Source organism: Lissotriton vulgaris, chromosome 9, assembly GCF_964263255.1.
Source record: "Lissotriton vulgaris chromosome 9, aLisVul1.2, whole genome shotgun sequence".
Classification (NCBI taxonomy): domain Eukaryota; kingdom Metazoa; phylum Chordata; class Amphibia; order Caudata; family Salamandridae; genus Lissotriton; species Lissotriton vulgaris.
The window spans coordinates 193,859,788-193,886,467 of NC_141697.1; the positions used below are offsets into that span (position 1 = coordinate 193,859,788).

The 26,680-nt window shown below is 46.7% G+C and overlaps 1 protein-coding gene across 1 annotated transcript in view; it reads right to left on the minus strand.

The window, feature by feature from the left end:
* The window catches only part of NID2 (nidogen 2), a 269,038-nt gene that overhangs the window by 87,879 nt on the left and 154,479 nt on the right, over nucleotides 1–26,680 (minus strand). The window contains exon 10 of the mRNA XM_086937330.1: nucleotides 10,200–10,328. Coding sequence (XP_086793456.1) covers nucleotides 10,200–10,328 — 129 coding nt within the window. The remainder of the gene's footprint in view (nucleotides 1–10,199; nucleotides 10,329–26,680) is intronic.

A 26,680-nucleotide genomic window follows, 5' to 3' on the forward strand; every position in this document is an offset into this window, starting at 1 on the left:
GTACCCTGAAAACCGAAAGGTGCTGCCTGTTCTGCAGGTAATCGGCTATGGCCGCCAGATGGATCCTGATGGAACTGTACGCCAGGTTGCATTGGTACAGATGCAATAAGTAACAGATGATGTTTTGCGTGGACGCGTCCAACGGATCAATGTTGTTGTTGGAGCAGTAAATCACAAACCGCTTCCATTTGGCTGCATAGCAGGCCCTGGTAGTCGTTCGTCTTGCCTCTTTGATGATGTGCATGCACTCTGGAGGCAAATTCAGGTACCCAAACTCTATGACCTCAGGAGCCAGATCGCAAGGTTCAACTGATGGGGATCTGGGTGCTGAATGTCGCCATGGCTCTGAGTGAGGAGGCTGGGAGTGAGGCGCAGCCGCTGGTGAGGCACCACTGAAAGCTCCAGGAACGTGGTGTACCAGGCCTGCCGTGCCCATGTTGGAGCAATTAGGATGAGTGTCATTGAGTGTTGTCGCAGTTTGCGCGCCACCAGAGGTATGAGGGGGGCTGGCGGAAAAGCGTACGCAAATTTGCCTGACCAGTTCATCCATATCGCATTGCCCTGAGACTGCGGGTGTGGGAACCTGGCGGCGATGTTTGGGCATTTTGCGTTCTCGCTTGTGGCGAAGAGGTCGATGTCTGGATGACCCCACTGTTGGAAGTACGGACGAAGAACGGACGGGTGGATCTACCACTCGTGCATTTGATGACTGTGCCTGCTGAACAGGTCCGCCATCTGGTTGTCGACACCCGGGAGATGCTCCGCCATGAGGAAGATGTTCCGTTGAATGGCCCACTTCCAGATGCTTTGGGCTAGGTGAGACAACTGCGGGAGTGCGTGCCTCCCTGCTTCTGGATGTAATACATGGCGGTCATGTTGTCCGTCCGGACCAACACGACCTTGTTGCACAGGTGCAGTTTGAACGCCTTCAGTGCCATGAAGATTGCCATGAGTTCCAACACATTGATATGCATCCGTTGCTGTTGTGCAGTCCATTGTCCCTGCACTGCGTGTTGGAGGACATGCGCTCCCCAACCCTGGAGAGATGCGTCCGTCGTTAGCACTATTTGTGGGACAGGCTCTCGGAACGGTCGGCCCCTGCAAAGGTTCAGTGGGTTCCACCAATGCAGAGAGTTGTAAGCACGACCGGTCACCAACACTAGGTTCTGTAGATGGCCATGAGCCTGATTCCACTGACGGGCTAAGCATTCTTGAAGGGGTCGCATGTGCAGCCTCGCGTGCGGGACAATGAATATGCAGGATGCCATCATGCCGATCAGTTGCATGAAAACTTGCGCAGGGAGGGACCGCTGGGGCTGGAACCTCCGGATGAGCGTTTGCATGCTGTTGACCCTGGCTGTGTTGGGCTGTGCCGTGGCTAACTGGGTGTTCAATGTTGCCCCCAGGTACTGTTGCACATGGGATGGCTGCAGGTGAGACTTTGCGTAGTTGAGAGAGAAGCCCAGACTGTGAAGGAGATGAATAGTTCGTGACATGTCTTGTCCGCACTGCTCGGCAGATTTGGCCTGCACGAGCCAGTCGTCCAGGTAGGGGTACACGTGAACACCTTCTCTGCGAAGGTGTGCTGACACAGTCGCTAAGCACTTGGTTAAAACTGTGGGAGCAGTTGTGACCCCGAACGGCAGAACCTTGAATTGGTAATGCTGACCGTTGATGGTGAACCAGAGATACTTTTTGTGACTTGGGTGAATGGGAATGTGGAAATACGCATCCTTGAGGTCCAGGGTGGCCAGGAAGTCGCCCTGAAGGAGCAGTGGTAGGACTTGTTATAAAGTTAGCATGTGAAAGTGCTCTGAAAGGATGTATTGGTTGAGGGGTCTGAGGTCTAGAATGGGCCTGAGGGACCCGTCCTTTTTTGGAATGAAGAAGTACAGGGAGTAAACCCCTGCACCCCTTTCGTCGGCAGGCACGAGCTCTATGACTCCTTTTTGCAGCATGGAGAGTACTTCTTGCTGCAATAAGAGTGAGTGCTCTGCGGACATAGGACGGCTCCTTGGGGGTATGTTGGGGGGGGGTGGAGGTTAGCTCTAGACAATAGCCGTAACGGATAAGTTGTCTCACCCACCTGTCTGTTGTGATGTTGTTCCAGAGTGGCAGGAACTGCTGGAGTCTCCCCCCGACGGGTGTTAGATGGTCGGGGGGCAGTGACATGAAGTCACTGTTTGTTGGGAGTGGAGGACCTGGCGTTGTTATTGCCGCGGCCCCTCCCTTTGGCATTGTTTCCAAGGTAACCACCTCTGGTGTTTTTATTGTAGGTAGATTGCGTGTTGCCCCTGGCGTACTGCGAATGCTGTTGAGCCTGTCCTCTTGTTGCTCCCCTGTTACCGGAGCGACGAAAGGAATTGCCCCGAAACTGCTGTGACTGGAGAGCCCCCATGGATTTCGCGGTCTCAGTGTCTTTCTTCATCTTCTCAAGTGTAGTGTCAACTTCGGGGCCAAACAAGAAGTCCGGATTAACCGGCTGATTGAGGAGAGTTGTTTGGACCTCGGCTTTAAACCCTGAGATGCGCAGCCAGGCATGGCGGCGAAGCATTACGCTAGTATTGACTGCCCTCGCTGCAGTGTCTGCTACATCCAGTGCGCATTTGATGGACGCATTGGAGACTTGTTTACCCTCTTGAATAACCATCTCAGCTGCCTCTCTGTACATGTCAGGCATGTGCTGCATCAATTGTTCTAGGGTGTCGTAGTGCGCCCTGTCGTACCTAGCCAACAGGGCTTGTGTATTGGCTATTTTCCAAATGTTAGTGGCTTGCGCCGCCACATGCTTCCCAGATGCCTCAAAGACCTTTGACTCTTTGTCCGGAGGGGGAGCGTCACCAGTGGATTGAGAATTAGCTCTTTTGCGCGCATTAGCAACCACCAGGGAGTCCAATGGGAGCTGGCCTTTGATGTAGGTTGGGTCCACTGGAGCAGGCCTATATTTCTTGTCGATCCGGGGATTGATAACCCTGGCTTTAGTAGGCTCCTTGAAAATGGCAGGGGCATGCTTGAGGACTCCTTTAAGCATAGGCAAAGTCTTGGTGGTACGTTCAGAAGTGGAGAAGGTATCAAACAAGAAGTCCTCTTCCACTGGCTCAGCATGCATCTCGACGTCATGGTTGAGGGCAGCACGCTCCAGCAAGGCATTGAACGCAGTAGTGTCCTCAGTTGGTGATGGTTTCACGACGTAGGACTGAGAGTCTGGAGCGGTGTGGGGGTCATCAGGGTCATCGCCTTGATCTCCTGCTCCAGACCATTGATTTGAGACCTCCACATCAGTGTCAGCATCATAGGAGAAGCCCATCTGACTAAAGTCCGCATTAATGTCCTCCTCACTCTGTGTAGGAGAGTGAACATTATGGTGTGAGTAGTCCTGAATAGGTTCCACAAGGACCGGAGAGGTGGTTGAGACCCTCTTCTGTTTGAGGGGAATTTTGTAACCCTCCAAGGGATGGTCAGGCGCGAGCTTCCGTTTGAGGACGGTGAGCTTGCCCGACTCCGAGTCAATAAACATCTTAGCCTGGTCGTCATAAGAAGGCTCTTGATAGACGAGCCGTGCCTGGGAGGACACTGCCTGTGTGGACACCTGGAGTTGCTTTGGACGGGCTGTAGTAGGAAGGCCAAACTTAAGCGGCGTCGAGGCCGCATGCTTCGATCCCGAAGCGCTTGTTCCGGTTTTCTTCGACGCCTGTATAGGCCTCTCACTTGACCGCGTCGAATTGAGCTCCCGGCGCGGTGCGCCTCCATCCTTGAGCGTCGACGACAAAGTCGGGGCGGCCTTGGCAGTGGCTTCGACCCTTCTAGCCAGCCCAGCCTCGAGACCCGAGAGGGGCGGCTGCAAGTCCTTTCTTTGCGTAGGTTCCTTGCCCTTCCCGCCATCTTTTGCTGATGACGCGGGTGCCGAGGCCGTCGAGGCGACGCTTTTGGTGGCTGTGCCCTGCTTCGAAGTCCCAGCTTTGGCGCCGACAGGAATCTTCGGCGCCGAAGGAGCGTCGACAGCCTTCGAGGAGGTCTTCGACGTCGAACCGACCACCATCTTGAGCAGTTTCGGTTTCGATTTCGGCTCAGTCTGTTTCGGTTTCGATTTTGCAGAATCGACCGATGGCTCCTTCGAAAGGGTCTTAGCCTGGCTATGACGCGGGGCTGTAGACTGAGAGGATGGATCTTGGCTAAGGCCTTTCGGCGATGCCTCGACCGGAGCCGGAGTGGGCTGATTGGGCGGACTCGGTTCTCCACCGGAGTCGTCGTCAACGGCCGCGAGGGCCTGATCGTCGTCCCCTACCTCGACGACGTCCTGGTCGTGGGCGCCGTCCTCATCTGGGTCGTCCACCTCGAAATTGGAGTCGTGTTCCGACGCCGGTTCCGACATCTCCTCGGGAGCGTCGTCTTCAACCTCTTCATCGTCTTGGAAGAGTTCATCGTCCCCGGCATCGAAGATGTTTTCAGGTGCTGGTGTTGACCGCTGGGCCGACTGCCTCGCCGCGCGTCGAAGTTTTATAGTTTTCTTCGAGCAGAACCTTGAGCAGGCGAAACATTTGGACTCGTCGTGGTCGGGGGACAAACAGGTATTGCACACAGGGTGTACATCCAAGTTCGAATATTTCGAATTACAAACGGGGCACCACTTAAACGGCGTCCTTTCCATCGTCGATGTAGTCGGGGCCTGTGTAGTCGAAAGAATCTTCTTTCGACGCCGATTGAAGAACCGAAAGGGCCAGGCACCGAACGATACAATACCGACGCGAAGAAGGCCTTTTGACCTTAGAAATAGAAAGAGTAAAAGTTATTTAACTGGAGTTAAGATTAGACATCCGAACCCAATGGCGGAAAAAAACAATCTGGGGATGGAGAGGATGCCCATGCGCACTGTAGTCCAGGGGAGGAACCACCTATCTCGTGATACCTCGAAGACTCTTCCAGGACAACAATGTGCAATCATCCGGACCAAACACTAGGCGGCGATCTATGCACAGATATGAATTCAGCAGCCCTTATGCCTCGAACATTACGTTTTAGTATTTGGTATGATTTTTGAGGAATATTTCTAGTTTTCAAAAATTGACAGTCAATTGTTTCCTATGGAAGAAAATTCAAGTTACTGGTAAGTACAGTTAGGATTTGTTTTGCGGTTCAGTACTGGGCTACAAGGTACAGTACTGGCTTCTCTCCTGGTCACAGGTGAGTATTTCGGAATTCGTTACTCGGCTGATTTTGGATGAATATTTTAAAGTTTCAAAAATTGACACTTAGAAGAAATTTCAGTGAAAACCAGTCAATGTTAGCCTATGGAAGGAAAGTGAGTTATCTGCTTTCAGGTGAGTACTCGACTGGTGGAGTTAAGGTTCTGGGCATAGACTCAGGGGTCTCCCATGGTCAGAAAGGTACAGTTGTTACACCCTCAGCGGCACAGGGGCAGCCGGGTGCAGAGAGAGTAGGCCCAATGCAATACAATAGAGGGTAGGGGGCCTTTGGTTGGTGTCTGCAAGCAGGCAGGCCACGTGGCTGTGGGAGCTGAGCTCCTGGTTACTTACTCAGGGCAAGTGGGGAAGTATAGAAGGGTAGTAGTTGCACTTTCAGCGGCACTCAGGCCGCTGGGCGCAGGGTGCTTTTGAGCTGTCGGGTGCTCAATGTTATCCAATGGGAAAGTTAAAAAGTGAATAAAGGCTGCAGGCTCGGGGACGGAGATTCACCAGGTGCGACCACCACTTCGAGAGGTAAGTTAGGATTTTGGATAAGAAGTAGGTACCCCAAAGGAGGGCACAGCGGGCCGTGGGGTGCCGTGTGCAGGGGTGTCTTTTGGTGTTGGGAAATCTTACCCTCGGCTGGTCGCGGTTGGAGGGGCCCTTGGATCTGAGGCTGCAGGAGTCGTCTGGGTCGTCGAGGAGGGTCTTTGGGCACCGGACTTCGGGACCCAGTCACCGGGGGGACGTCCTCGTAGTCTTGGATCACTCAGGCACAGGCCGGGCTTGGCGTGTGCAGAGCGGGCTGGATTTGCGGTTCCTGGCTGGCACCAGGGGTATTGCTGTTGGAGCAAAACCACTGCTCATGGGAGTCCCAGTCTTTTGGAAAGTTCAAGGCAGGCAGGTCCTCCGGGGTTGTCGAGGTTGCTGTCCGCTGGAGACGCCGGAGTTTCGCAGGAGCAAGTTCAAGGATCAACATGCCTGTAGAGTTCTAGGGCCAAGTTAGTGGGTGTCGTCTTTTTGTTAGCAGCTGCACGGCAGGTCTTCGTGTTTCTTGGTCTTCTTGATGTTGCAAATCGGGATACGAGTAAGGAAGGTTCGGGGTGCCCCTAAATACTAAATTTAGGGACGTTACAGGTAGGGCGAGGACAGGGACCAATGGGTCCCTGCCCTGGGGTGAGTACACCCCCTAGCCTGCTCCTCCCCTGTGGGAGGGGGGCAGGAGCCTAGCTGTGATTGGGCAGGGCTCCCCATCTTCCGGAGTCGTGCTTCACCTCGCCTCTCCCACCTGAAGAGTGGGATTGGCATAGGCTGGCACACCCTCTTTCCCCACTTAGGGTTTCCCGCTGTTGTTCTCGACAGAGTGGGGGGTCTGAACCGGTGTGGGCCACTTGCTGGGTACAGCAAATGATCTGGAGAAGCTCACAAGGGTGGTATGCGGTTGAAGCTTCCTCAGCCCCTCCTGTGGGAGGAGGCCTGGCACCTCGTCCCAGGATGTGCATTGTTTCAGGCCCCTGAGAGCGGCAGGCTCTCGACCCAGGTGTCCAGAAACATGTCTGGTGGGGCAGCTTCAGCAGCCACACAGTCAGGACGTGGATTGTAGATTAGGTTTCATGGGGCATCTCTAAGATGCCCTCTGTAGTGCATTTTACATTAAATCCCATACTGGCATCAGTGTGGGTTTAATGTGCTGAGAAGTTTGATATCAAACTTGTCAGTCTTGAGTGCTGTGGAGTTCGTAATGACAACCTCCCAGCACCATATACTCTTAATGGCATCACTGCACTTACAGTGCCCAGGAATGGCCCTGGGTACTGTAGGGGCACAGGGCTCATGCACCTGTGCCCACACCACTGGCATGGGGCACCCAGCTAGAGGGGGGACTGATGTATGCCAGGGCAGTGGGTTTTGTGGGTAAAGGAATGTGTGCCATGTTGACTCTTTGTTTTTTCTGTACTTACAGACACCCAGCTTTGGTTAGTTCTGTACTCAGACAATCAGCCTGCAAAGGCAGTGTGTGGGTGTCAGGGTACAGGCCCCCTAAGGGTGGCACAATAAGTGCTGCAGCCTTTAGGGGTCTTCTCTGGTCACCATGCCCTTACTAGGGGCTGACAGGTGGGCAGAGATGCCAATTGGGTTTTAGTTTCAACACAGTTTTTAGGGAAGGAAAACAGGCCCTGGGCACCTGGTTGGCAGGAGCCCAGGGCACACTCAGTCAAAGCACATCAGCAGTTCAGCAAACAATGGGGGCATACCAATGCAAGAAAGATGGCACTTTCTCACAATTGTAAAAATGTAAATCAAGCAGCCTTTTGTTGTATGTCTTACAACTGCATTCATTCCGGTGTTTTGTTATTTGTACAAATACACTCAACTAAATTCAATTAGCATTTAAACACTGCAAGCATTAGGTATAACGCTCTATGTATGCATGACAAACCACTTCACTGTCAAGCAGGAACAACTTGAATGGGTTCTTCCTATGCGTTTTGTAACCAACATTTTTCTTCTCTTCGGTTTTTACTCAATTACATACATTGTTAAAAGTTGGGAATTTATCATCGCAAATGTTCTGGTTAGACCTGGCATCATTGGCGTGGGTTTCCCCTGTATTTTTGCCTTTACTTCCGGTGTTTTCGCTGTGTGTTGGACTTTGTTTTTGCTTGTCTAGATTCTTTGCTGTTATAAAACAGGGGTTGACCCAATTTAGTCCAAGGACCTGGGTATTCAGTAGTACAGACAACAATTGGTCCTCGACATAATTTTTACCATTGAAAAGGATCCTAACATTTTGTCAATTTGATTCATTCCACAACAAGACTGAATCTGTAGTCTTAATTACACTAGTGATACTAGCCCACATCAACAAAAAATCACACATTGGGTGCCAATAAGCCAATAAAACCAAGAAAAAGTCCCCTTCCTGACAATCCTGTTGCAAATCGGTGCAAATTAAGGACTAAGGAAGTGTACATAGAATTAGGCTAGTAAAAAAGAAGTATTTTTTACAAGCATTACCTAGGACAGGCTCATGTTTCTTTGTATATGAATGACCTACACTAACTAACTTTCTGATCCTCTTGATCATTCACTTGAGCACTTACTTTATCTCTTTCTCTGTGCACGTTTTCTCTCTTTTTAAAAAAAAAGTGTATTTTGACTTATGATTTATGTAAATATATGTACATAGATTTATTGATTTTCAATTGTTGTTATATTGTATATTAAATTGACTGTCCTGATTGGACTTTTTCTTGGTTTTATTGGCTTATTGGCACCCAATGTGTGATTTTTTGTCGAGGACCAATTGTTGTCTGTCTAGATTCTTTGGGCACTTTGCCACTGCTGTTCAGTGCCAAAGTGCAAGTGATCCCTTTGTCAATTATTATAATGGTTTGGTAAGTCCCCGATTGGCATATTTGATTTACTAGTCAGTCCCTAGTACAGTGCACTGTGTGTGCCCATGGCCTGTAAATCAAATGCTGCTAGTAGGCCTGTAGCACAGATCTTGCACTGTTGATTAACCTCTTGGCTGCTATGGCTTTTCCCCTCCTGTGCTGACTATTTATGATCCCCATTGATCATGACGAGCTCAGCTCGTCATCAGCACAGCTCAACCGTGCCTCATGACGAGCTGAGCTCGTCATGAGCATGGAAGGGGTTAAGCGTGTAACGACCATTCAGCTACAAATGCTTTAGACCCCTCCCCCAGCTCCCTCTCCGTGAGGTGCATGAAATAGCCTGGCCGGCGCTGCACTGGCCACACTTAAGCAAGTGGCCGTTCAACACAATCATCTACCTTTTCTTTTCATGTTTGTTTTTTACTGCGCAGGAGCTGCTTCCCTTTGTGTGTCCCATCAACTAATAGCTTCTTTTACATAACAGCGAGGGATCCATGGGTGTGACAGTAGCCCTGCCCAAAGAGCAATGCATAGCAGGGAACGCTGGAGCACTCCAGAAATGACCTCCCGTGACAACTGGCAATGGATCTGGCTGGGTGAGAAACGAGATGATGAACATAGAAGGAAGGGGGGGGATGTAAAAAGGATAGGTGACAGCTGTAGTTAGGATTGGCACTTTTGTTTCAGTTAAAAGTAGCAGATATTTGTTCAGTTCTGAAATTGGGCTTTAAAATGCATTTTAGCACAAATTAGTGCAGTGTTGAAAATCTGCTGTATTTCTTATTAACTTTCATTTTAGTTTATAAATCTATATATGTATGTATGCGGAAATACTTTTGAAGTGATTGAATGTTTTATGCTTTTATTTACTGTTATAAATCATATTATGTATCATCATGTCGTGCCCTAAGCACCGCCCCTAGCCCCGCCCACTTGACACACCTCTAGCTCTTTTTAATGAGTACCTGCACCTATTTTATCCCATATATAAAGCACTGGCCCTGGAAACATGTGGTTGCTATCCACTCAAGTATTTCTGCCACTAAGATACCCTGGAAAAAACAGAATCATAGAATTTAGCTAGAAAATTAAAAGGATTCCCTAAAAACGCTGGAGAACACAAGGTGTGAATTCATCACACTTGCTGCTAGAACTGAATATCTTACAAATCAGTAAATAGCAACTCAAACAATCTAATGTTATTTCTAACCTTATTTGGTAAAAAGGGCGAATTAGAATTTAATTCTAAAAGTGTGTTTAATTGATCACAAAATTATTCACTAGTTTCCTAAAGCAATGGATCAAAAATATTTTGGAAAAAAGCAGAAGAAATGAAAAACTTAAAGAGTCTGGGTGAAGGAGACGATAGAAACCTACAACTGATAAGGGCAGACCACAATTCTTGAAGCAATGTTAATTTCGATGCTAACTTCACGAACAAGACCTAAATAGGTTTTCACGCTGTGTTCGTCTGGTAAGCTTTGGAGTGAGTAGCTTAATTTATTATTCCTTTTTCCCAAAAGCACTCTTCCGCGGTATACTGTGGGAAGTAATGCTATTTAGTTTACAACGGATACAGCAAATAAGTTACAAGGGATAACTGCTCGCCACTTACAAACACAGGTGTATCCATCCGCAGCAAACTCATAGCCAGCTTCACATTGGCACCTAAAGCTCCCCGGGAGGTTGAGGCACTGGGAATGGGCGCCACATCTGTTGAAGCCTGTTGCACATTCGTCGATATCTAAATGAAATGAACAGAAGCGGTTACATGGATTCTTCGAAATAGTGTTCGTGCTTATTTGGATGTGTCGATCCTATGAGCAGTATACGGTATACAGTATACAATCCAACTAGTTACAAGCACCATCATAAACATGTTTGCAAAGAATACAATTGAAATCTGGTAAGAAGATTGCAAGAAAGATCGAAGGTGATGCTAGTCACACAAATGCATCCGGCAAAGCAGTGCACGTGAAAAGAAAAAGGTTTCTTTTCCTCAGAGCTGGCATTCCTCAGATAGCGCCCTGTGCAAAACACAATGTGGCTCCCCCGTCCCCTCGTCATCTTTAATTGTCATCCTGTGTGAGAAATAGGAGGGGGACGGGGAAGGCGAGGGTTGAAAGAACAAGGAGAAAAGCATACTTCATAAACCTAGTTAACATACTTTTCTTTTGAACCAGGCTGGTGGGAGGCTGCAGCAGGCTGTGTCGGTGCCCATCTGAAGGTTGGCGCCCCGGACGCCGGCCCAGCTCACCAAGGCTGAAGCCCGGCTCCAGGGGCGGTGGGGGACATTTGAAAGTGGTGGGCGCAAAGTGATTTGCATACAGCACCCCAGGAAATTTTGAAAAAAAAGAAGAAAAATCGTGCATTTTCAAGCAAATTTGAGAAAGCAGGAAGGTTAATAAAGCAATTGTGAAAGTGCAGTTATTACATTAATAAATGGCATAACATAGGTAGCTGCTTATTCAGTATAACCACAGAGCTTCATACATTCCGTCCTATTATGCTCAGGTGCTGAATTCAGACTATAAGACTTTCATGGAAATCTCAGCTCTAAGAGTAGAAGAAGTTGCACAGCAGTTCTAGGGTAATCCAACAAAGACTGTGTGAAAACATCATAATGCTCCAATTCTTTCCTTGCAGTTTGCATGCAGCTCTTAGATGACTGTTAATAGCTCGCTGTTGTTGTGTGTTAGGATTTTAACATACAAACTGCAAGTAACAAAAGCAGTGACTCACCACTAACCTATTTACATCATATGCATTTAGTGATCTGCATCAGGTAAATGTTCTTTGCAGCAGGCACATTAACCTCCTGCGCTGCCACCTGCTGCTATTTCGCTACTGGGACCACAACTTGTAACTTGTAAGCAGTCAAAGGTTAAACAGCCCAGTAGGTGACAGGAAAAGATTTAGCCAGATTGCTTTATTTTTCCCTCAGAGTTTTATATAGAGCTAACAGCTAGGCCTCTTACTATGAAGAGTATTGTAAAGGGTGGGAATAGGCCCAGATTTCATACCTTAGCACTAGTGGGCTATCAAACCCTGGTATCCAGAATATTGTTAGAAGTGGTGCCCTTCTCCGTCATTACACACGCAATGGGGCACCAGCCAGAGATGTCCCTTCTCGAATACTGCTGATTATTCAACCCACATAGTGTGTGCACGTCCAACGATCTGAATAGCACACGATTTGAAGTAAGCACATTATCAGTGGAGAGAGAAAGCAAACAAAAACAAATGAGTGGGGGCCACGAAATGGAGAAAGTGGATTGGGGTTACATATGAGAGAGTATTAAAAGAGAAGGAAGGGGGGGGGGGGGAGTAGAAAAGCAAGAAAAGGACAAAAGTGAGAAAGCGTTAAGGAGGAGGAAAGGGAAAAGATGCACAATTAAGGGAAATGTGATAAAGTGGAAGCAAGTAGTAAACAAAAATATGCAAAGAGGCAAAATGTCATACAGAATAAACAGATTAGAGAAAGGTCGACAACCTGGGAGGGAAGGAATAATTCCGTTGCCACATGACTGCAGCAAAAATAACGAGGGGCTTCAGATACTAAAAACCTTCGCAATTAAAGGACTTTGTCAATATGCCTGGGATTCCAGTCCGGCTTTTGCGGGTGGCCGGGAGTGAGAGCTGTGCAGTGCTGTTCGGAGAAAACAAGACAAGCTGTGTGGTGTTGCGGACCAGCGGAGGCCTGAAAGAGGCTTGAAAGATCGGGACCCGCGACCGGGAATCACGTTAACTACCCGGGGGAGCAGCCAGCAGGGAGCCATCAGAGCGGAGCGGGGCAGCGGGGGCCAAGAGGCCGGGAAGCCATGAACCGCGTCTACATATTTCTTTAACCCGCGTGCCCTACCGCAGCCCGGCTGTATAACGCCATCCAGGAGGTGAGCTAACGAGCGGTTGCAGTGGAGGACGGGCGAACCGGCAGAAGTGGTTGCTGAGTAAATCGGTAGAAGCAGTAGAGGTGGCAAGAGGCGGGGAAGGCATTTTTTGAACTTGAACTGCATTGTGAACGGAGCAGTTAGCGGAACGGCGGGAGCCAGGTGAAAGCTTTCCGCAACCCGCAAAGTGTATACCGCCGATAATAATAAACACAGGGACTCACGACAAAGCAGCAGCAGGCCAGAAGAAATTGGACAATGTCTCCTTAGTCTGGCTGCTTGTGTCCATGAGCACCGGTGAGAGTTGCAGTCAGCACGATTTAAGGTGCTGCATAAAAAAAGGTTTTTGATTGTTGACTCCAACTGCTGTTGTTTCCTTGATTGACTGACGGAACGCACCTACCCGATGTGCCGCTCCGGTAGGGAGCTGTGGGCGGTGGAGGAGCAGGGCGCGACGGTGCCGGAGATCTGCAGCGTGCAGGTGTGAGTAGGTGCGAGCGCTGACTGAGTTGACTGAGCGCTGTGATAACAGCACCCCACTTGCCTCTGCCTACACCATTGTGAGCCTGTGCCTGTGTGCAATTTCACGAAATTGGTAAGGAGGAAGAAAGGGGCAAGTTTCAAGGACCAAGGTGATACAGAGTGCTATAAAACTTTACTGGCTGCTGGCAGGTGTGAGGTGTGCACTAAGCAGTTATAACAACACCGCCATTAACCCAGGTAAAACCAAGCTGCAGAGGGCAGGGGGTTTTTCGGCTGCACCAAGAGGCTGCTACAACGGGCCGGCTCCAGGATCAGACGGCAAATCAGATTGCGGACCACGCATCACAACCAAACCACACCTGAATAGGTAGGGGGTGCAGTGTTTGGGGCTCGTGTGTTCGTGGTTATTGGGGTGGTTATTGGTTGGTTACTGGGTTGGTGGGACAAGGCGGAGAACTACCATACCCATAGCCGTTACGACAGCTCACGATTAGACTGGGACTTTGGACAACATACCCCTCAGGTTCTGGGAGTCTTGTACATCTCAATCTGCCTTCACTGAATTGCTGCCCCTGACGGCAGATGCTCCCTTGCTCTGATTAATCTGATTGTGTGGAATTTCACGCGGCACAGCACCAGAGTTTCAGAGGGAGTAGACAGGCTTGGGAGAGCACGAGGTGTGGGTGGATAGAGAGTTTTTGACATCCTCAGACATCTTCAGACTTGTGACACTTGTGTGATAGAGGGGAGCCGTAGGACTGGGCTGGGGTGCTGGGGTGCCTCAATTAACCAATTAACCAAGTAGCAGACACAAGGAGCAAATTAAAGCAAATTAAAGCTACAACTAAAGCCCAACTAAAGCACAGTCAGCGACATGAGATCAGGAAAAGTAAGGACTGTGGGAACAGCAACAAAACGCACAAAAAAATTGCAGCAATCTTCTATAGCAAAAAAAGCAAAGACAAATGCACCAGGTCAGACCCACTCTCTCTTATCCCCAATCGCGCGCATGTTCGAGAAATCTGGTAAAATACCAGACAAATTCCAATTTTTGAAGGATCCTGTAGGAGGTATGATGTCAATGAGAATGGAGACAAATAAGGATAAACTACAAACTCCCATGAAACCTATTAATACTAAAACCGAAACCCTAAATCTGTCTCAAAACAACAAACAAGTGACAGATTTGGATCAAATAGAGCAAATCTGGAATGAAAAAGATCCAGTTGATTTAGACATACCAACTGGAGACCAACAGCCGTGGATAAATCAGGAAGAACCCTCAAAAGAGATGCAAAATTGTTATATAACAATGATGAAAGATAGTAACACGTTTGTAACGTCTAACTTGGATGTCACTACCACAAACAAGTTATTGTCGCAATCTGTGGAAACTACTCAACAAGACTGCCAAGATAGGACTGAGCAAGCAGTCCAAAGGATCCCCTTTGAAGTGAAAGTTGAGATCAATAAAAAGTTGGGAACTACCACTGAGGGAACTGAAATATACACTAACCATCATCGGGAACTCCAAAACAGCCCTCATACTAACAACACACCCAAGGAACGAACAAATGATACTAGGACCATAGGGGAAAAGTCGAAAGGACCTCAAGGAACTAATAACCCAGCTTCAAACATGATTGACAAAGCTGGCCTTATTGCCAATACCAGGGAGGAACCTATAGACTCCGAGGTAGCTGAGCAAACTAAGTGTGAAACTGCCCAAACAATAGAAATAGGAGAAAAGCAACACAATGCAGTGAAACCCTTGGATATCTTCTACCAAACATCAACCCTTACCTTAGAAGCTCTTCACTATCAATCAAATAAAATGGACATACAAATTGACCTTTTGAAAATGATGGCAAACAATGTGGCGGGAATTGATAACAAATTGGCCCAATTAAACGATCTGATAATCAGAGCACAAAGAGAAAATGAAAAAACAACCTCTGACTGCATTTATGTACCTATCATGGATAAGCTATCAGCCCTACCTGCAGTACTAACAACCATAATAGAAGACGCTAAAAGGAACATCGAACACAGTAAAGAAAATTCTAAAACAAACATGGCTAGCATGAAGGGAATGGAAAAAATTACACCTGGGGTTGGTATGGATAACCGTAAACTTTAAGAACCACAACAGCTAATAAGACAACCTGGAGGTATAGTTAGTCTACCAATCTCCCAGGCAAAAGATCCATTGGAAAAAGAAACATTGTGTGAAACTACATGTAAAGTCTCCAAAAATGACCAAAATCATAGCAACACTGAGTCAGATGGTTTCTCTACGATGTCAAAACGTCAAAAGAAAAAACTTCGTAAAGCAAGAAAAAATGAGAAAACGAGGCTGAATATCACAAGTAACATAGACGAGGATCACACACTATCTACCTCAGGACCTAAAAAGAATGATAAAAGCAACTTCTTCCCTATTTTCGGAAAAAAACCAATAAATGATCAAATTCTAATAAAATCTGAAAAAATAAATGAATCACAAATTCCGGTATGGGGAGAAAACAGAGTTTTGGAAGTGCAAGTAATAAATAGTACGGCAGAGAGTCTAAAAATAGTACATAACCGAGATGAAAACCAAAATAAAGAAGAAAGAGAGTTAATTACTTACAATTCCGACAAAACGAATGGAACAATCTCTAGCAAAGCGACAGAAACTATGATTCCCCACCTCAATGATGGCACGAAGGAAGATACAAAAAAAGACACCGTCCTTATAGTGCGGAGGGTAGAAAGCATCCCTGAAATAACACCTGAACGACACCATTTGCAGATTAAAAGTAGGGATGGAAATAAAACAATCAGCTACATTACTAAACAAACTGAGAAAAACGAGGTGGCAAATAAACACAGTCCTAATATTACTGAGAAACTTAAGTTCACACCAGAATTTCGCTCTAGAGGTAGACACGACATACTTAATTGAGGGAATTTACTTCGACTTTTTAAATTCATACCCTCATTGAACAACATTGTAAGTAATGATATTATATCTGTACAATTTATGGAGGACGACCAGAGCAGCCAGACTCCAACTTTAATCTCACTTACATCATTATCCATCGTAGAACAGATAATGAAGGAGCAAAAGACATTCAAAACCTGGGGTATAACTCTCACCAAACAAATCCCAGAGGTTTACCCTACCCCTTTTATAGAAGCTGATACACCACTGAAACAAAAAATGGTAGGGTCAAAGATTGTATCAGTCTTAAAAAATGCTCTTGGTAGATCACCAGTAAAAAATGTATGTCCCACTTCGCAAAACGCGGTAGAAAGAAATCTAGAAATAAACGAAAAATGGAGGGAGATTTTAATTTCCATATGGACGACCACAATGACCAGGATGCCATCAAACTGCTAGATATCGCATCCACCTTAGGCCTTTCCCCCTATCTCTCTGGTCCGACCCACGACAAAGGCCACACACTTGATCAGGTTTTTTCCACCACACCTATCATGGCTGTAACACTTCTGCCAGTCGTTTGGTCTGATCATTTTCTTGCCCATTTTGAAATACCAGCTACTGTGGCTTCTCCGGCCAGCGCTACGAGACAGCAGGGCAGCAGCTATAGGGCACTCCATCGGGTGACCCCAGATATGCTCACGCAAGCTCTGGTAGATCACCCTGTGTCCTGTACGGGCGACCTGGAGAAAGATCTGGAGAGCCTGCAATCCTGGCTTCTTGCCAGACTAAATGAGCTCGCTCCTTTACAGCCACCCAGGTCCGCTGCCCTGCGGGTCTCTGCCCCCTGGTTTACGGAGGAATTAGCCCACGCCCGTAGGCAATGCAAAGTTGCTGAGCGGGCTTGGAGAGCCCAGTACGAGCCTGAGACTAAACAACGTTATAGAATCATGATGAAGTCATACCATGATCTAGTCCTTCAGAGCAAGAAATGTTATTTCGCCAAAAGGATTGACGACGCAGCTAACTCCTGTAAGGAGATTTTTTCAATTGTGCGTGAATTCACTAGCCCCCGGTCCATCTCTACTCAGGGTGCTCCAGTGGAGACCTGGGCTAATACTATTGCCAACTTCTTTACCACCAAAATTAGGCTAATCCAGGTTTCTTTCCCATTGAGAGCTCCAGATGATGTGTCTGCAGTGCCGACTGAGACAGCCTCTCTGTCTCCCCCAGGCCCAGCTTTGCTAGACTTTCCTCCCCTTTCGGCTGCTACATCTTTAGCCTTGATGAGGAACCTCAAATCGGGTTCACCGTTAGATCCGTGCCCAGCAAAATTTCTAGCAAAAATGGCAGACGTCATCAACCCCATAGCTAATCCCATCCTTAATCTATCCCTGAGTCAGGGCTTTCTGCCCCAGGCCTGGAAGCAAGCCATGGTCATCCCCCTGATCAAGAAGCCCAATCTTGACCCAGAGGCACCTTCTAATTATAGGCCAATTTCGCTCCTTCCAGCACTGACTAAGATCCTGGAGAAACACGTGCACAGCGTGCTTTCTAACTTCCTGGAGTCTAATGAATTACTTCATGAATCCCAATCGGGCTTTCGCTCCAACTTAAGCACCGAGACGGCGCTCCTGGAAGTCTCGGAGATCGTTAAAGAGGTGCTGGACACGGGAGGCAGGGTGATGTTAGTCATGCTAGACCTGTCGGCGGCGTTTGACACCGTCCCCCATGAGGATCTCCTCACTAGGCTTCATGACATCGGGCTAGGGGGGACGGTGCTCAACTGGTTTCGCTCCTTTCTGGCCAACCGCCGCCAGACGGTCTGGGTCCCACCCGGATCCGCCGAGATGCCGCCATTGGGAGTCGGAGTGCCTCAGGGCTCTGTATTGAGCCCCACTCTATTTAACATCCTTATGACCCCTCTGGCGACATTGGCGGAGTCCTACGGGGCCCGGATCGTCTCTTATGCTGACGACAACCAGCTCCTTTTCACCTGTCGTAAGAGCGAAGAGTTCGATGGAGAAAGGATCCGCGAGTGCCTTGGGACTGTTTTTAGCTGGTTTTCACACAACAGCCTTAAGTGCAACTCGGACAAATCCGAAGTACTATTCTTCGGATGCCCATCGGAACCAGACTGGCAGGGATGGTGGCCTGCTGACATGTTCCCTCCCACTCAGTCCTCTAAGTGGGCTAAGAACCTGGGAGTTAAAATTGACAACGAGCTCTCGCTCAAATCCCAGGTTTCTACTCTCACGGGAACATGTTTTGGGATTCTCAGAATGCTGCGCAAGTTCTTTCCCCTTCTCTCGGAGCAACATCGGAGGATCACTGTTCAGGCACTCATAGGGTCCAGATTGGACTATGCAAATGTCCTATATCTGGGCCTGCCTGAATACCTCCTCCAGCGTCTGCAGGTCACCCAGAACGCTGCTGCGCGTGCAATTTTCGGCCTGCACCACCGCACTAGTGCCTCCAATCTTCTTGTATCCCTTCACTGGCTTCCGGTGCGGAAGAGGATACTGTTCAAGGCCATGACTCTTGCCCATAAGGCCTTGCATGGCAATGGTGCCAAATATCTTCAGAGGAGGCTGGACTTCTATCGACCTGCACGATCCCTCAGGTCAGAAGCTCTGGCTTTGGCTCGGGTGCCACGCATCAAAAGGGCTCGGCTAGGCGGCCGGTCCTTTAGTTTCCTTGCTCCTCAGCTATGGAATTCTCTACCGGTGTCCTTGCGAAACACCGCAAACCTGCTTGTCTTCAGGAAAGACTTAAAAACCTGGCTGTTTGCTGGATAATTTGTCCCCTCTTCTAGGCCCCTGCTCTTTCACTTTTATGTTTTCCAGCTCTCTTCTTTGGTCTGGAGCTCAAAGCGCCGGGACACTCCTTTGGAGTAGCCGTTGCGCTATAAAAGTCCCATTTTAACATAACATAACATAACATAACATAACATCAACACGGCACTCCATAGTAATCAGACACAATGAAATGGTAGTCCATTACAAACAGGAGCTAATGGCAAAAATAAAGAAACAATAAGACTATGTTCATGGAACATTAATGGTTTGAGGGGGAAAATTCACAAGGCACATATAGACTCTATAGTGGGGAATCCCGACATCGTAGTGTTGCAGGAGACATGGGAACTTAATCCATTTATGCTACACGGTTATGCTGGCTACTATGAAAATGCAAAAAAGGAACAAAGGTTCGGGCGAGCCAGTGGGGGGCAGGCAATATTCATATCCAATGCGTTGCACATAGACCACGAGCAAGTGGAGATAGGTGACTCGAACATTCTTATGGTCAAACTTAGTTACAAAATAAACAACCAAAACCCTAGAATACTATATTTGACTACTGTTTACATACTGCCCACTAACAAGAGTAGGGAGACAATATGTGGAACCCTGAACAATGTTCTAATTGATAGAATGCTCGAGGATCCGATAGCAGATTTTCTGATTACCGGGGATTTCAACCTCAATCTTATGTCATCACATCTAAGAGATGAAACTACGTAACTTCAAAACCACCAATGGTTAATACCTGACCAAGATCTAGGGACTGATAATAACTGCAACAAAAATAAAACAGGACAGAAATTCGTAAAGGATATGGAAGCAATGGGTCTTATAATACTAAATGGTAGGGTAAAAACGGATGTTCCACCAAGATATAGTTACTTCGGGCATAATGCAAAATCTAGGATTGATTACACCATGACAACAATATATATGTTCCATAACATCACCTCATACCAACTAATGAAAGTAAACGAAAGTGATCATGCTGATAGAGTTCACTTTGACACCCTAATTACTTATTGCTGATGTATGAGTTAGCATCATATGGCTAACTGATGACGTTCGTATATGCACTTATGCTGAATTATTCCACTGCTCCTTACGTATATTCAAATGTATGTGTGACCACATTAGTTTCTTAGCTTAGCCTGTGTGCCACCATTTTGTGTAACCCTCTGTGCCTACGGACCCTGCTCGCTCATATGCCCCTCCCGCAGGAATACAGAAATGTACTAAGACAGCAGTTTTCATTTCTTAGCTTGCTGTGGCCGAAACTAACAAGTCTCTTTATCAGTAATGTTCTCATGCCCAGAGACGCCGAAGCCTAGCTCCATGGCCTTGAGTAGAGATAATAATGTATCCCTCGCAGGTGCAGATGCCTGCTCTATGAGAGCATTGTTTCATGGTCTGGGGCTCGGTAACTTTCCATAAGGGGCGTACCCCTCGTTACTGTATTGCATTATAATGTATTGCTGTGATGCAGAGAGTCAGTCCTCTCGTTCGCACTCCTAGGAGTGAGGTCGGACAGGGCCCTCTCATATGAGTGTTGTTTGGCCTAATAAAGACTTTTGTTTATTCTTCTCCACTGTCCGGCTGACTTCCTATATAGTGACTATAGGTGAGTGCGGTAAGTCACTCGGGTGGATTTGAGCCACGCTTATCAATGCCCAGCAGTCGATACTAATGGACATTGGCATAACTATGAAAAAGTCTTACCAGATGGTCCAAGGGCATTTTGGTACTATTAATTATAAAAAACTGATCTGGAACATTGGTAACAAAGATGTAATGAATGATCAAGTGGAGAATATCTTGGAAGAATGTCTACAAGATACTGCATCAAAAACAGCAATTGAACAATGGGAAAATCTGATTGAGATGCTAACTAAAACACAAGGGCAAACTAAAACAATAAAGCTTAAATACGGAAATGAACCCCAAAAGGAAAATGAAGCCAATTTAAATCTGCCGCATACAATAAGGACACTGAAGAAAGAACGAAATAGGATTATCAGACTAAGGAAGAAACCGGATGTAAAAGCAGAAAACCCTGGCAACCTAAAGTTATTAAATCAGAATTTGAAAAAATTACTATGGAGTGAGAAAAACAAAGCGAAACAAGCTATTTGGGCAAAAATATTCCACGCCAGAAAACAGAACAATTCAAGAGACTTCTGGTATATTATCAATGGACTTGCTAGACCCAATAAGCAAGTAGTCTCATCACCTTTAACTGAGCAGGATTGGGACAAGTTCCTGAGGAGACATTTAAACCAAGACTCTATTTACACATCTTCACTGGAAATGCAACAGGGGCGTAAACCCGACAATGAGATTGACATTACGGATATGCAATTTCCTATAGAAAAAGAAGAGATAATTAAACTTATAAAACACCAGAAAAACGGTGCCCCGGGACCAAATGGGATTCCGTTTGCCCTCTTGAAATAAAATCCAGAATTTTGGGCAACAATCCTACAGAAACTGTATTTAGAAGTCGTGCAGACAGGAAAGGTACCCAAGTCATGGCGCGGATCCCTAATAACCCCAATCTTTAAAAAAGGAAACTGGGCACTGCCAGAAAACTACAGGCTGATCACACTGCAAGACTCGGATGCCAAGTTATTTGCCAGAATAATACTAACTAAACTAACTGACTGGGTGACGGAAGAAAAAAGAATGCCCTTGAATCAAACAGGATTTATACGAGGATTAGGAACTACCACTAATACATTGGTTCTCGCCCTACTTATGAACAAATCGCTTAGATTAAAACAATCTTTGTATCTTTGTTTTATAGATTTTAAATCTGCTTTTGATTGCGTCAATCGCAAACTACTCTGGAAAAAGTTAGAAAAAATGAGAATTCCAGTTCCCCTACTCAAGCTAATTCGCCTTCTATACTCAGAAACATGGGTGAGGGTGAGGATGGGTGATGGGCACACATTATCCGGCGAGATTCCAGCAAACGAAGGCTTGAAACAGGGCTGCGTTTTAGCCCCTCTTCTTTTTAATTTGTTTCTTGCTGATCTCCCAGGAATATTGGACAAAGAAAACGCACACCCTCCGAAATTAGCTGACAAACGGCTCACAAGCTTGATGTATACGGACGACGTCATACTTATGAGCCACACAAAAGTGGGCCTCCAACGCTTAATGAGAAGGACCTATACCTATTCGAAAGAGAATGGAATGGTTATAAATGAGACCAAAACTAAGATTATGGTAGTTGCCAAAAACGCTAAGATGAAACACAAAAGCAAATGGTTCATGGATAAAATTGAACTTGAACAAGTTGAGGTCTATAAATATCTAGGTGTATTACTCGATGCAAAGGGCAATTACCATCTACAAAAAACTGATGCTCAAAGAAAAGGGAACGCACTAGCTGCTGCATTTAGAACTGTGCAAAAGTCTCTTCCCAGCCTGACCTATGGTCCTCTCCTGAGCATTGTTGGTGCAAAACTCTTACCAACTATTACATATGGCAGTGAAGCACTAATGGGTAAAGACAGTGATACTTTGAACAAAATTATAATCAGAGTATACCGAGTGCTTTTCCATCTCCCAGTGAACTCTTCCCCGGCGCAATTAAGGTTGGAGTTTGGCCTAACAAATCAACAGTTCGCAAGGCAAGGCCATTTTATTAAAGTCTGGAACCAGATAAAAAGTGACCACCAAAATGAGATATCGTTCCTCCTATGGAGAGAATTAAAGAAGGACACTAACTCTAGTGCTGCTCTTTACCTTAGAGATGCAATTAATGAGTTTGGGGTCATGTCTATATGGGAAACAAATATAACTAAGTCATCTTTTAAGAAAATCATTAATAAAACCGCAGACCATCTATCCATTCTAAACGACAAGGCTACCCTTACCAAGAGAAAACATGCATGGACGGTGCTAAATGGCTATAAAAAGAAGGAGATACAACAGTATCTGAAAACACCGTGGACGGGAAAAAAAAAAAGGTGCTCCTAAAAGCGAGATTTGGAATAATGCCAGGGCTATGTCATCTCCCCCCATGGGAATTCCAAGAAACCCAAACGAAATGTAGACTATGTAATATGGGAGAGGAAAATATCCAACATCTTCTGTGTACTTGCCCCGAACTTCTCCAAGAGAGAAAAACATTGCTTAAGGTTCCGCTTAAATCACGCGGCATACGGACATGCAGGCAGGCCGTGATTAAGTGTATGGCCTCAAATGATATTGTTTTAAACGCTTCCTTTGTAAAGTTCTTATTGTTAGTTAAAAGAAAACTCGGAGACGTAATCATCGCAAAATCTTAACTGTTTGTAAGGTCACGAAATGACATTTTATGTGATTTTATCTTGGAATATATGTTTGAATTTTGTTCTTTTTAGCAAATGTTGTAAGATTTTAAATAATCATCACAATAAATTACTTTGTACTTTGTACTTTGAATATGCCCAGAGTAGAAAATGATTTCAGATTCCGTGGGATACTTGATCTAGAGTCCACTAAGGTATGCGGACATCACTGATTTGCCGCAGGTCGTACTGGAATCCAAAGCACGTATTTCAGGCAGTACGAAGTCATACGAAATTTACAATAATAAGGAGACCATGATAAGCTCCAACCTGTCGTCAACAGCAAACGGAGGACGCGGAGGTAGTGTGTGGAGACAACGTTAAACACATGCTTTGGGTTCTTTAATGTTGGCTTTTAATTTCTCAGCCGCAGCCGCTTTTCTTTGCTTTTTTCTCACTACTGAAGTGTGCCAGAAGCTCCATATTGCCCCTGTTCGTTGTATGCCAAGAGTTTTTATTGTCAGATGGTTCAGTTGCTTGCGTGTGCTTTCTTGCTTTCACCACAAGATATTTGCAGACCTTGACCAAAGGCTACTGAAATTACTATAATTAAGTGGCTGGAAACCAGTGTGATAGAAAAAAAAACAGGGCACAAATGTGCAGTCTGAGTGAGAGAGAGTCAGCATGAGATATGAAATGGCTGTAGTCAGTATGACTGTGGGAGTGGCTTACGTCATGCAATTCTGTGCACATTACTTTAATGTCCCACGCCGAAAAAAATGAATATGAACGTGCGTAATGTAACTAGTGCTCATGTAACGCGCTCATTGCACCATCAGGATTCAAGCAAACCGGGCCGAAGACGGCTGTAATGCCAGAAACCGGTCCCCGGGAGCTTGTTTCCTTCCCAGTGTAAGAATTGGCTTTTGTAGTTTGGTTTGTCCTGTTCCCATCATGCACTGGGACAGGAACAGACTAATTTGCATACAGCCAGGTTCTGAAACTGGGATGGTGCAGTGAGCTAAAAAACGGTGTTGGATCTAGCCCTGATCTTTTGACTGGGTGAGAGCTTTCTGCTTAATTCAGAGACTCTGTCCCTCACCACCCCTTATTGTAAATATTTTTGTCCACCCTAAGCGTGGAAGGGTATTCTCAGATGTGAGACCCTTGCTCATTGCACCATCAGGATTCAAGCAAACCGGGCCGAAGACGGCTGTAATGCCAGAAACCGGTCCCCGGGAGCTTGTTTCCTTCCCAGTGTAAGAATTGGCTTTTGTAGTTTGGTTTGTCCTGTTCCCATCATGCACTGGGACAGGAACAGACTAATTTGCATACAGCCAGGTTCTGAAACTGGGATGGTGCAGTGAGCTAAAAAACGGTGTTGGATCTAGCCCTGATCTTTTGACTGGGTGAGAGCTTTCTGCTTAATTCAGAGACTCTGTCCCTCACCACCCCTTATTGTAAATATTTTTGTCCACCCTAAGCGTGGAAGGGTATTCTCAGATGTGAGACCCTTGCTCATTGCACCATCAGGATTCAAGCAAACCGGGCCGAAGACGGCTGTAATGCCAGAAACCGGTCCCCGGGAGCTTGTTTCCTTCCCAGTGTAAGAATTGGCTTTTGTAGTTTGGTTTGTCCTGTTCCCATCATGCACTGGGACAGGAACAGACTAATTTGCATACAGCCAGGTTCTGAAACTGGGATGGTGCAGTGAGCTAAAAAACGGTGTTGGATCTAGCCCTGATCTTTTGACTGGGTGAGAGCTTTCTGCTTAATTCAGAGACTCTGTCCCTCACCACCCCTTATTGTAAATATTTTTGTCCACCCTAAGCGTGGAAGGGTATTCTCAGATGTGAGACCCTTGCTCATTGCACCATCAGGATTCAAGCAAACCGGGCCGAAGACGGCTGTAATGCCAGAAACCGGTCCCCGGGAGCTTGTTTCCTTCCCAGTGTAAGAATTGGCTTTTGTAGTTTGGTTTGTCCTGTTCCCATCATGCACTGGGACAGGAACAGACTAATTTGCATACAGCCAGGTTCTGAAACTGGGATGGTGCAGTGAGCTAAAAAACGGTGTTGGATCTAGCCCTGATCTTTTGACTGGGTGAGAGCTTTCTGCTTAATTCAGAGACTCTGTCCCTCACCACCCCTTATTGTAAATATTTTTGTCCACCCTAAGCGTGGAAGGGTATTCTCAGATGTGAGACCCTTGCTCATTGCACCATCAGGATTCAAGCAAACCGGGCCGAAGACGGCTGTAATGCCAGAAACCGGTCCCCGGGAGCTTGTTTCCTTCCCAGTGTAAGAATTGGCTTTTGTAGTTTGGTTTGTCCTGTTCCCATCATGCACTGGGACAGGAACAGACTAATTTGCATACAGCCAGGTTCTGAAACTGGGATGGTGCAGTGAGCTAAAAAACGGTGTTGGATCTAGCCCTGATCTTTTGACTGGGTGAGAGCTTTCTGCTTAATTCAGAGACTCTGTCCCTCACCACCCCTTATTGTAAATATTTTTGTCCACCCTAAGCGTGGAAGGGTATTCTCAGATGTGAGACCCTTGCTCATTGCACCATCAGGATTCAAGCAAACCGGGCCGAAGACGGCTGTAATGCCAGAAACCGGTCCCCGGGAGCTTGTTTCCTTCCCAGTGTAAGAATTGGCTTTTGTAGTTTGGTTTGTCCTGTTCCCATCATGCACTGGGACAGGAACAGACTAATTTGCATACAGCCAGGTTCTGAAACTGGGATGGTGCAGTGAGCTAAAAAACGGTGTTGGATCTAGCCCTGATCTTTTGACTGGGTGAGAGCTTTCTGCTTAATTCAGAGACTCTGTCCCTCACCACCCCTTATTGTAAATATACACACAGCAGCAGAGCACCCCTGTCGCAGCTGCTCCGACAGGAGCGAACAGCGGGCCATTTCCTGTTATGGGCCATGAGTAAATTAAAGGAAGCAGAGTTAAAGGCGCAACGGAGCATGAGGATTTTGAAAGTAGTAGGTACCGGGCCGGCCAGTCCGAGGAGTCAGACAAACCAACCAGTGGAAACAAAGGCAAATAGCAAAGCGAAAACAAAGGCAAATAGCAAAGCGAGAGTGATTTTGGGGATTCTGAAATCCTCTCACTTTAAAGTCAGAGACAGAAAACTACCTTTTGTCTGGCATTTGATCTCGGTCTTTCAGTGCACAGCAAATGTGAGGAGGCACAAAGAATTACAGCCCTGTTACATAAACAGACACAAACACAAGCAGGGCAAGAAACATCAATCTGGTCAAATGCTCTTTGAGAAAGGGGATAGTTAGTACGTAGTTCCTAAATAGATGCTACCTACCGGATACGTGCCACGAAGTTCAACTCACGTCACGCCTTTCTCGAAGTCCCTTGAACTTGGCGGGAAAACTCTTGTAGTTAGTTAAACTTTCTCTGCAGTAGTACTAGGCTAGCTGGTAGTCATCATGGTCGTCTCTGCCTACGCACGAGGTGTGGCTTTGTCACGAGTTGAGCTCCACGTCACAGCAGCGCGTAAACACACGCATTCTGGTAAAATGGCCAATCACTGCATGGCTTCACTGTGTGAAGCCATGCAGTGATTGGCCATTAAGTTGTGGCTGAGGCAGTGTGTGCCACCAACACGCGCGGCATCCAAAGATGGATGCTGGGCGGTGGACCAGCCAATCCTGGCGCTGCATGCAGCGCCAGGATTGGCTAGGGGGGCACATTT